We start from the raw sequence: 12228 nt of genomic DNA, 5'->3' as shown, positions 1-12228 counted from the left end.
AGAAGCTCTTAACTATCTCAGTTGGTATTAGCAAGAGACCTAAATGAGGAATGTTGACTGTTGCTAACTTCTGTTGTCCTAAGGAGTTACAATGCCAGTTATGAGAGATTGATAACAGGCCTACAGCCACAATTTGATGTACTAATGAATTTATATTTCTGAAAGATTCAAACTGTGGTTTTGAACCCCATTATCAGATTATTAGTTATAGATTACTTAATTGTATTAGGGAAATGTCATGTTATATTTACTTTTGGATAAAACTTGCATTTGATGCATAATAATTCACTAAGGTTAAAATATGTTAATTTGTCCTTGTTTAGAAGTTAAGCACCTTACCAAGTTATTAATTTAAGTTTTAAAATCTTGTTTTATAACTTTGTAACTCAAGAGTAATGGATGCTGTAGTGATGTCTCTCACATCTGTGAAGATGAACAATAAAATTGTTTATTTACAAGTAATGGCTCTAATTACTTTCCTGGCAATACCTTTTATGATAAGCTTAGGAATACTTTCTAGTCCTGGAGTTCTTTTTCAAATGATAGTTCTACTTGCACACATGTATAGTGAAAAAATTCAAGGGTAGAAAATGAAAGTTGAATGAAGAGGATACGTGTTACACAGCCTTTTATAGTCGATGTCTAGCATGCCATCTATAGAACATTCAGTGAAGCCATATTTAATATTCAATATATAAGTCGTACCACGAAAGCCTGAGTACCTTTTATTTTAATAGGAATAGAATTACCTATTTGGTCCCCAGACAATGATCTATCATATTCTAGAAAACGGAAGATTATAAATTTGATGAATATCCCTTCCCCAAATATGTGGAAGCTAAATGATTCTTGGGGATAGGCATGGTATTCACAGGACTAGCAACTTTACAGTGGCTTGCCATAATACCAGTTTTTCAAAGTCTGTATTTCATTCATGTTTTGCTGTTAGATACTAGCAAGAAAACCAGAATAGGCATGCCAGTATGACACAACATGGATCCAATGTGGCTGCTTTCTGTTGTCTTTAACAATAGATACATTCATACATATTTTTACATGTGCAGGGAATTTTACTGCCACATGATTAAATGTTCTTTATTAAAGAACTGACAAAGATCTAATTTTTTTTCAAAAGTATCAGTTGGCAGGAATAAGGTAAAAACTCTTATCTAAGACTGCGACGTATTTTGTTTTTAAATCCAATGTTTTAACTTACATTTTATCTTTTTTCTGTTGTTGTAGTTGTTGCTTGTTCTGTATTGTTTTTAGTCTTTTAACTCTCTATTGCTGGTGGCTCTGATTTCATGATGCATTTTGCTTATGAAACTCTAGCTTTCAGCACTAAAATGAGTTAAAGATAATGTTTTGTTAATTTGGTCATTGTTTTCCTGTTGAGATTGTTCTTTAAAGGGAAACTGTCTGCTGAGACAGCCACACATTTGATGACAGATTATAAAATCCCATCTAAACGGCAGGAGTTTAAATGTGTTCTTTAGCCCTCTAAAACATGAAATACTTTTGTTCACTTATCTTGCTGTTTTAATACCATTGACAATTACAGTTTCAGAAGAGAGATGTTTCAAAGTAATACTGAAATGTTCATCCAGTAGGATACTTAATATTGTAAGAATTTCACGGGCATTAAAAAACACGTACTTGTAGTTGACAGTATCCCTTTAAAGACAGCCTATTCAACTTTTAGTTAATAATTTGTGGGGTTCTTTTTGGTTTTTCATTTGTAATAGAAATGTTATGTGTTGCTTAACAATGTTTTTGGTACTAAAGTTGCTTAACAATCAAAATAGAATACAAGAAGAAAAATGAAGAAACCAAAATAAAAATATCAATTTTTTATTATTTATTCAGGCGATTTCACCTAAACCTCAAAGTCAGAAAAAAAATGAAGCTGTCCTTAGCAGTTCTGCCAACCCTCAGAAACCTGCACTGTTATCCTCAACTTTGTCTTCAGGGAAGGCTCGCAGCAAGAAATGCAAACATGAATCTGGAGACTCTTCTGGGTGTATAAAACCCCCTAAGTCACCACTTGCCCCAGAGCTAATACAAGCCAAGGATTTGACGCTTGTATCTCAGCTTTCTTCCGTGATAAATAAAACTAGTGAGCACAGACTTTACAAATAGTTACTTATCCTGTAAGACAGTCAAAACAGTTTTGTTTTAGTTATCTTGTTTTTTATGAAGTTGCTTTTTAAAAACTCAAAAGTTAAGTGGATATGACAGAGAAAGCTTAAAACTATTTCAAGAGTAGATCATGGACAGTTCTTACTGCTTTACTGCTCCAAGTCTGTACTGCTCCTTAAGAAGTCCTGCCATCGAGCGACCCAAATCCCACTGTAGTTTCCATCTCCTCAACTAATAAGACAAGGCCTGATTCATTACAAAAAAACAAACAAACATAGCCCTGGAAACAAAAAGAACGATAAAAAAGACCTTTAGCCCGTGTTTTCATGTGACTACTCGCTCCTCCTGTGACTACGTAGGAGGAGCTGTCTCCTTATATTAGTAGCCCCCTGAGTGCACTTTATTTAATCTTGCTAACAAGGCAGCCTTGAATCCAGTCTCACCCTTATTCAAAGGAAAATGCCTCCTTGTTATATCACTTGACTGATACAGTACTAATCTTTTAACTCTCTTTTTTTTCTACCCGCATTTGGCTAACTAAAAGATAGGTTTGTGTTTACATAGCCAAGTTTCACATAACTGAAGCCGTTTCCAGAAGAGTCACTAGTTAGATGACTCTTGCATTTTGCTCCTTTCCTCGAGTAAATCAGTGTTGTAATCAGGAAATAAGGGTGACACATTTCCTTGTGAAGCATTCTGTAGTGCGTCTTTCAGAATAATGATACTGGCCTTTGGAAGCCTTCATCAAACATACCTGTTTTTCATTCAGTTCTCACATTTAACACTAAAGAACATACCTCAAATTTTGATCAATATTTTTTTAATAACTAAGCAGAAACAAAGGGAATCAAAAATTCTTTTCTCTGAAACTTCATTATAATGAATGTCAGTAGTAGTCATAGTATCACATGATACCAATAAACATATTTTGAAGTTCTTTTGATTGATATAATCACGGTATCATAAAAGTTACAATTATCTTTTGGTTTTCCCCCATTATTTCATGTCTTTTTGTTTTTGATTATTTTTCATTGTCAATTATCCTTAAATACTTAAAACATCCACTTCTTTAAACTGCTTATTTCTAAATTAGTAATATATTATTTTGTACATTCCTACCTAATATAAAATTCAACAGGTTCATAGTCCAAAAGGAACTCTCAAGCATTAAAGAATTATCAAAACATTTGTGTTAACATCACTAAAAGACAAATAAATGTTACAATTAGTTGTATAAACAATTGAAAATATTTAAGGGGAAAAATAGTATCATACTAAATAATAACTAATTTGGCCAGACTAAGCATATTGGTTTGTTTGTGTTAAATTTTTTGAATGAATCAGGCCCCAGATTTATATTTGTAAAAATCCCTATGGGAGTGTGAGAATGGGATAGGTTATTTACAGTAGCTCCCCTGGGGAATGGAAACAAAGCACCAACTGTATAATGTGTGTAAGAGCCCTGTGACCCTGCCTTCCTTTCCATTTAGACTGCCAGTGTTTGCTGTATAGCAAGTTTCTCTCCTGGCTTCCTTCTTTCCCTTCTCCCTCCACCTTCCTCCCCTACTTTTTGCTTATATAGAGACTTTCTTGGAGGCAAAATGGCAGTTAACACAAGAATCCACAATTAGAGTTAATTCCAGTCTCACACTTGGAGAGAGCTACTGGAAATATTAACGTTCCATGTTACTGTCTTTGAGTTCTAGTGGTTTTAGATTTAGAAGTTTTGATTAACTCTTTTTGTGACAAGGAAACTTTTTTTTTTTTTTTTTTTTTGCCTTTGAATGCCTCTGGAATATGCCATTTCTTGTGGTTATCTAATAGCTGCATCAGAGGGCAGAAAATGGCTCTTTTTTTTCTTGATTATCTCCTTAAAAATTATAAGATGATCCTGGTATGTATCTGCTTCGTGAACATTGAAGATCTTTTTCTAGGTTCTCCACAGCCTGTGAATCCCCCTAGACCTTGCAAGCATAGTGAGAGAAGAAGAAGATCTCAACGCTTAGCCACCTTACCCATGCCTGATGACTCTCTAGAAAAGCTTTCTTCTTCCTCTTCAGCAACTGATGGCAAAGTATTCTCCCTCAGTTCTCAGAATCAGCAACAGTCTTCAGTACCAGAGGGTAATGTATATCTATTTCCTATAGAACCAAATAACTAACAACAGTTATTTGAACAATGTTTTCTTTTATATCTCTTGACTTACAACCACTTTGTATATGCTACAGATAACTTATCTGGTGCCTTCCTTTTGCCAGACACTGTATAAATATCAGCGATCTGCACTGATATGAACTGATCTAGTTTCTTTGTGTTAATATTATGGTTTTCTTTTCTTTTTAATTTTGTATAGTGCCTGCTATTGCATATGTGCCACTCCAGAAGCTGGGACCCTGCCTCCCTCTTGATTTAAGTTGTGGTTCAGAAGTCACAGGAAGTAGAGCCCCAGATTCCTCCTATCATGGTGGTGTATGTCCCAGGGAAGAAAAGGAGGAGACACCATTGTTTGCAAATCCCACCTCCAAAGTAGTGAGTGATGTAAAAGGAGCTGCAGCAGCTACAGGTAAGGGAGCTCTGGGTTAAGTTTAGCATTAACATATTCAACTTCACTTAAATTCATATGAAACCCCTCTTCTAAGAACTTTTAGGTAGTTACTGTGTTTGTATGGAATTTCTCTTTTAAAATTCTTTTGTGTGACCATTGTCAGTATTCCCTGAACATAGTTCTTGTCATTTTTTTCTTCTTTCATTTTCTCTTTCTCCTTCTTTCTTTTGCTTTCTAAAAAAAATATTTATTTGTTCACTTATATGCCGTATTAGTCCCCCTTACTCCCGGTACCCCATAACACAAGTCCTTCCCCCATTCCTCTAGCCCCTTCCCTGAGAAGGGCCAGTCCCCTTCTCGGGGAAAACACACACACACACACACAGGCTCATCAAGTCTTGTGATTAAACACATAACTATCATGCCTGACTTCTTTTGCTTTTTTAGTGTGTGTAAAATGTGGTATTGCTGTGCCTGGAGCTAGCAAATCTTAGCTACCCAGTTGGGTCAACCTAGCAAGTTTTAGGCCAACTAAGGCTACACAGCAAGACCCTGTCTCAAAACAAGAAATAGATTTTATGAAATATATGCATATTTTTGCTTCTAGAAATTACTAGAGTTAAATACAATTCTAGAAATTCCTATTCTTGAAGCAAGGAAGATACTTTATAATATTACAATTTCATAAAAAATACATGATGTTTTTCAGAAGTCAAATAGTATGTTTCAATCATCTTCTTTTTAGTAAATTACTAATTTGGAATTGGCTAGTGAGAGATTTAAGTCTAGTTAGATTAGGAGATAAATATAAAGTAGCCAAATGTATCGTTAATAATCATGATTAACAACATCTTCCCCAAAGGATGTGGCATTGGCTTCTTGGATGAAGCCAAAATATAGCTTACTGCGTTCTGCCCATGCTACTCAATTAAACAATGACAGCAGTAGCTTAACTTAATTTGTGTCTTTAACTTGTTCTTTCTTTCAAAGTAGCAGTGTCAGTACTTGTACATATAATTATCTACAATTCCATTTTACCTGTAAAGATTTAAATTGGTTGATATATAATAGTGCTTTCTTATTTAGAAATTTAAAAATGCCCACAGCTGAAAACTTGTGGGTTTTGAGAGATTGATTTCTCAGATCTGATCCACTATGTTTTGATATTCATCTAAACCTGATCTTAGAATAATTCAGTTTGCTTTATCTTTTTGTGCACAAGATTCCTGAATTATCATTGACCTTTTGAGAAAGTTTTCTGGGTAAAGGTCTTACTTTTTATCAGTCTGGAAATCCTTACTGCACTGAATGTATGAGACTGATCTTAATGTCATATTAACATATACCAATTGGGAAAATAATTTTTCAGTGTGTCTGTGAAGATATTTATGTTTCTTTAAAAATCCATGTTTGGATTGCTTGTAATAAGACTGAAATACAGATCAGTATAGGTCCATGTCATAAATAGTTTTGTTATGTAGGGTTGGAGAGATGACTTATTTGATCCCCAGCAACCACATGGCAACTCACAACCATCTGTGACCCTGCTCCCAGGGGATGCAGTGCCCCTTCTAGTTTCTTATGGGTGTAATACATATATGCAGGCAGCACACACACACACACACACACACACACACACACACACACACACACACACAACTTTTTAAAAAATGTCATGTCAGCCATATTGTATATTCTAAACATCAAAGCAGTATCTGTACACTAAACACCTTTGATTTTTCTTCTCACCAGGGGCTTAACATGGTTCTGTTTTGTTTTGTTTTATTTTGGCTGTTTGTTTTTCCTCTAAATTCTGGCAGATTTAGAGCTATATGGCTAGATACTTTGGAGAGGTAGTACTTGGTTTTGTTCATGATGTTGAATTATACAATGGTAAAGAGAAGGCACAACCATTGTCAGCTTGCATTAAGAGCACAGTGCTCAGCAATTTTTGTATATTTTTTGTTTTGCTTTTAAGGAGAAAAAAAATATATTTTGGCTTAGAGTTCTGGGGATGCAGTCTACCATCACAGGAAAGTCAAAATGGCAGGAACAAGTCAGAAAACAGAGATGGATGAGTGCTAATGTTCTGATCTCCTCACTTTTCCTTTTTCTTCAATCCAGGACCTAGCCCATGAAATGGTGCTACCCACAATTAGGCTAGGACTTCCTACCTAAGTTACTGCAGTCTAGATAATTGCTTAAAGTAAGAAAATGCGCCGGGCATGGTGGCGCACACCATTAATCCCAGCACTTGGGAGGCAGAGGCAGATGGATTTCTGAGTTCAAGGCCAGCCTGGTCTACAAAGTGAGTTCCAGGACAGCCAGGTCTACAGAGAAACCCTGTCTCGAAAAACCAAAAAAAAAAAAAAAAAAAAAAAAAAGACATGCTTTTAAGTTAGCTACTGAAAGCTGGTATATACGTGATCATGTGGAGTGCACCCAGAGTATTTGAATGGGATGAAGTAAGATTTTAATTAATTTCTATGACTATTTTGAATTTTTCTTTTTGAAGAAAGTGGTGGAAGTCATGTTCTATTCTTTTATTTAAAACTATATCCATTTGTTCTACTGTCATTGAAAGTCTATGTGGTCCGCATGCTCTTTTCTCTTAGTATATTTCTTTTGTGGTGCTAGTTCTGTTTTCTTTCTTTGAAATGGAATCTCACACTGTCCATAGCCCAGAGAGTATGGAACAAAGTGATGTACCCCAGGCTGATTTGGAAGTCTTGGTTTTCTTGCTGTAGAGTGTTGAGATTGTAGGCATGTGCCATTATATCTGGATTTCTTACTATTTTTACCTAACCGTCTGTGTTTCCCTGTTTCCTAGGCTGATGTGTACCTTTTGTTTGTGTTCTTCTTATACCTATGTAAATGAGTATGAGGGGACATACATTTGGCTGGTGTTTATCCTAATTATCAAAATAAATCCCATTTCTATTTTAATATTTCTTTACAAAGCATTATTTACAAGGACTGTATTAGCAGTATTTTAAACGTGGAACTCCTAGACAGTTTAGACTGTTGAGAATGTTAACTGAGAAATAGTTTAGCAAACTTTCGGACTCTTACTATCTTAAACTTTGCTTTTAATTGTTTCCAACAGAGATTATGAGCTTGCATTAATTGGCCTACATTCTTCCACTAGGATGGATGCCAACATGATTGACTCTAAGGTTTGGTGTACTGTAGATGCCCAGTTTAGCAAAAAGTAAAAATAATAGGAAAAGAAAAGAAATGATATATTTCCAAAAGTTAAAAAAAGGATACCTTTGTTTTTTGAGTTATTGTCAGAATGCTTTTACTAACAGCCAGTGAATCAAAGAAAAGATACAGCTTAAGAAATCTTTACTTCTCTTACTCTCTGGGAGGCAGAGTACATGGGGTTTCTTAAAAAGAATCTTTTTCAAAAGAAACCTTTCCTGACCCAGGCCTGAGAGTGTCTGTGTCCTGTCTTAAGTTTTGCCATTAAGGTGAAGTGCTTAGAGTGCTGAGATGCTTAATCTACACTCAGGAAGCCTAGCATCTAGAAGGAAATCAGGCTAGTAGCAGAACTAGACATTAAATGAAAGTTAATTACTATAAGCTGTAAAATCCTTAAAAGGTATAAAGTAGGACAAGGAGAGATGGCTCAGTGTGTAGAGCCATCACCTCATGCTTCCTACACCTGGGAACCTGAGTTCTAGGCCCCTGTTCTACATGATGGAAGGAGAGAACTGATTCCATCCAGTAAGTTGTCCTCAGACTTCCACAAGTGCACTATGGCACACAAACAGCCCCGCACACTAGATAGATGGATGGATGGATGGATGGATGGATTGAGCCCTCAAGCAGAGGAGGATGTGTGTTCTTAGCTAAGATAAGAGGAACCTTCGCTTGCCCTCTGTTCTCATTTTTTTTCCATTAAAGTTTAAATGAACTACTTCCTTCACACATTTATAATGAGAATTTTATAGTAGGCAATATCTGTGGCCATTACCAGCTCTAAAGTGTTAATTATTGATTTGTTTATTATATCATTCATCTTGTATTTTATAAAGTCAAAATTGTGATATGGTCCCATTAGCTTTCACAATTTTCAAATAGTTTTAAAGTGGTAAATATTCTTCTTAGTAGCTCCATTAAGACAAAATTGGAATAAGTTGGGATTAGTATATTATATGAATATAATTCTCATTTTTAGTTAGTTCTGTGTTGTAAGGCTCATTATATTTCTATTTTTGTACTTTTAAGCAAATCAGTATGAAAATATCAAATAATACTTGTTTTACTGTAGAATATTTTAGTTAATGTGAATAGAAGTGTCAGATTGATAAGCATATGGGCACTATATCTTTATAATACCAAAATGTACATTAGCAGGGCATTCAATTTTTAGTAAATTTAGCTTAGTTTTTGATGAAACTAGATGTGATTTCTTGAATTTCCAAGACAATTTTTAATGGAATGTAGAAATAGTAAACATGCAAATGCATTTGTCACCGTTAAGAAGATAGGACTTAGGACTCCAGTGGATCCTCTGTAATGAGTCCAGGGGTTACTTTGTCTGCTTAATATGACATTATCACCAAGGAAGCCAGAGATAAGTTTTAGGCTACTCTAAATGAGGACGGTTGTAGGTCTATCTGCTCTGACTGTGGCCACCTTTTAGATGTCATTACTTTCTATCCCAATATTTGATGTTGACTTTACATTCACTGTTTAAAGCCTTTTAAAGTTATTACTGAATTTAGTTTACATAGCTATTCAAAACAAAGTTGTAACTATGTTTTCTGTAATCTACTTCACCCCACCCCCCACTAACATACACACATATACACATATGAACTGGACTTTGCATAGACTTAGGGATTGCGTCTTGTAGAGAACTTAATGCTCTTTACTACAGTTGGGGGTAGGAGAGTAGTCAGGATTCTGCTTCGCTTATTGAAGTCTGGGTAGCCTGTTGCTTTTGTTCTTTATCACAGTGGCTCTAAGAGTTTATCTGAAGAAAATGTCCTCTTGAGAAAATTTCAAGATCACTGTTCTTTATACTAATATCCTAATATTTAGGAAATTGAAACACATGGTGAAATATTAATAATCATATCTTTTTTTAAACCCAATTATATTTTTTGTTGAACTTTAATAAAAGGTCTGTTTTTTTTTTTTTTTTTTTATTTGTGTGTACTTCTAAAGAGTTCTCCAGTGTTAGAGATCTATAGTTCATTTTAATGTGCTTTCTTGTATAAAATGTTGGCAACCCCTTGTCAGGTTCCCAGTTTTGCCTTGAAAGTTGACCATACGTGAAGTCTTGGGCAGGAAGCCAGTGCACTCTGGAGCTTGCTTCCCTAGAGCCACTTAGAATGGATGTTTGTTCTGCCCTGCCATACCTGGTCTGCAGTGCTGGCCTGTGGCCATTATCATCTGTATGCAACCTACCAGAACCCCCTCAACATAGGCAATATGATGGGGTTTTGTGACACTCCTCCTTTACCATAAGCAGTCCCTAGTCCTAGATATGGTTCATCTGGAGATCCAGCCCTCCAGATTAGGACAGAGACAGAGACATTGTTAACTTCTCTCTTGCGTGCTGTACGACAGTAAAGACTAAGCAGCACTTTCCTTTGTTTGGTTTCTTAGTTGTAAGAGAACCACATTACATTTGCAATTTCCATGGTCCAGTAGTCAGCAGAAAGAAGGAATAAATGTATTCAGTTGTCTTGATAAGTGGGGAATATTACTGTGCTTATCTTTGCTGTGAGATCTCTTCATTCTTCCTGTCACAATTAGTGTGACTATCAACATTCTTATTAATCTGAAACTTCCTAGAGCCTTGTTGCTCCTTAAATTAAGGAATATTCTTTGTAGTTTATGTTTAAACTATATAAAGTATTTGAATAAAATATAAAATATTTGACATGATTGTATACATTGATTCTTTTACTAGATTAACCTGAGCTATAAACAAGACATTGAGAAATGTTAAGCAGAATTGGGAAGCTTTGTTAAGGGAATCTGTTGTTTTAGTTATAGTTGGTGAAGTATGATATTTACCGATGTAATTTAGACTACTAGGTAATACATGCCATTAATATGGTATATTTTATGTGTATGTATACCTTTGAATTTCACTTTTATTTAGTCCAAAAATGATTAGCAAAATCATGGTTTGGGTTCTTTTTGTTACCTAACAATGAGGGATTTATGCAATGATATACATGTCCCAGAATTCACATGCATAACTTTTAGGAAATAAGAGGTCAAATATCAGCTTATTTATGTTATTAAAATAACAGTTATATGTTATTGAAAACTAATATACTTTACCATGAAATTGAATCTTTCATTTGGATGCTCTGAAGAAGAGTTGTGACCAGATTGTCACAGAAGCAGCTGTTTATCTATGCCAGCCATTCAAAAGACTGCCAGTACCTTCTGAGTTGCTTAAGGGTGTGGTGCTGCATCAGCCTTCATAGACGGCCAGGAAGCTTTAGATAACTTCTTTTTCTGCTTAGAGCCCCATTTGCTATTTCTGAAATAGTGTAGCTTCAAAATACCCCCAACTACAAAGTAAAACAACACACTTATCAATTACTGACCAAAGTATTTACATACTCTGTCTCATTCAATCTTAAAAGAGCAGTAGTAGGTATTCTTGCTCTATTGACAATAACGAAGCAAAAGTATGGAGGCATTAAACCACATAGTCAAGTCATACAAGTAACAAAGCATGGAGGCCAAGAATTCCACCCAGATGGTATGAAGAATCACCAATATTCCTGGAATAAGTTTTTCTTTGTAGTTTGTGTAATAAAATTGTGCAAGAGGAAGATTCCTATTTAGAGTTTTGGAAACAATTGTAATTTTAAAAACTGTACCATATTTTTATTGTTCTGACTAAACTTACATCTTATCCCCCTAACCCACAGGAATATTGAAAACAGAAAAAAAGGTGAAATTGGAAGAAAAAACCTCCACTGCATTTGGTATGGACAGAAAGTAATCTTTAAGCAAAAGACTAAAAAGCTTGACAGAGAGGACAGCATCTGTGTTTTCCCTTCCCTGCTAGGGCTCCTTAAGGTGCCTGAGGTCATCTGCTTCTGTGCTTAGCAGTTAGCCAGCTTCATATGCACCTGCTCTCCAGTGCATAGCTTATACTTATGTGTATTCTATGGGGATTCTCTGGCTTTCTCTGAGTTCTTTGCTTCTGAACGTTTCTGGTTAAAACTATGGATAACGCTTTAAGAAATAAGCCTCCACCTAATATTTTTGAGACTTAAGAGTAATAGACGATATATTAAAATAGTAATTCTATTCATAACATTCTTCAGTATGCCTTATTAAAAGGATACAGACTTTTTCACTGTCTTTTCTACCTAATGTTGAGTAAAGACTAAAAGTAATGAAATAATGGGTAATAATAAGTATTATTTAGGTTCGCTAAATGGAGTCACTGAAAATTGGCTACATATAATTGGAAGGCTAACTCATTCTGAGCTGGAAAAGTAGCTTGTAGAATATCTGTTCAGTTTTAATTTGTGGTACAATGTTCTAATATACTG

The 12228-nt window shown here is 35.1% G+C and overlaps 1 protein-coding gene across 13 annotated transcripts in view; it reads left to right on the top strand.

Annotated features, from left to right (window-relative positions):
* The window catches only part of Phf20l1 (PHD finger protein 20 like 1), a 68111-nt gene that overhangs the window by 32807 nt on the left and 23076 nt on the right, over positions 1–12228 (top strand). For all 13 annotated transcript variants that reach the window (XR_003834993.2, XM_029470077.2, XM_029470084.2 and 10 more), the window contains 4 exons: positions 1867–2116; positions 4074–4262; positions 4493–4702; positions 11596–11652. Coding sequence is in view for 12 of the 13 variants with exons in the window: in XM_029470077.2 (XP_029325937.1) it covers positions 1867–2116; positions 4074–4262; positions 4493–4702; positions 11596–11652 (706 nt within the window). In the remaining variant the exon portion in view is untranslated. The remainder of the gene's footprint in view (positions 1–1866; positions 2117–4073; positions 4263–4492; positions 4703–11595; positions 11653–12228) is intronic.

Source organism: Mus caroli, unplaced genomic scaffold, assembly GCF_978045245.1.
Source record: "Mus caroli unplaced genomic scaffold, Mus_caroli_1 scaffold_16, whole genome shotgun sequence".
NCBI classification, from domain to species: Eukaryota; Metazoa; Chordata; class Mammalia; order Rodentia; family Muridae; genus Mus; species Mus caroli.
The sequence above is the reverse complement of the archived record's forward strand: the minus strand, read 5'-3'. Positions and strand labels throughout refer to the sequence as shown.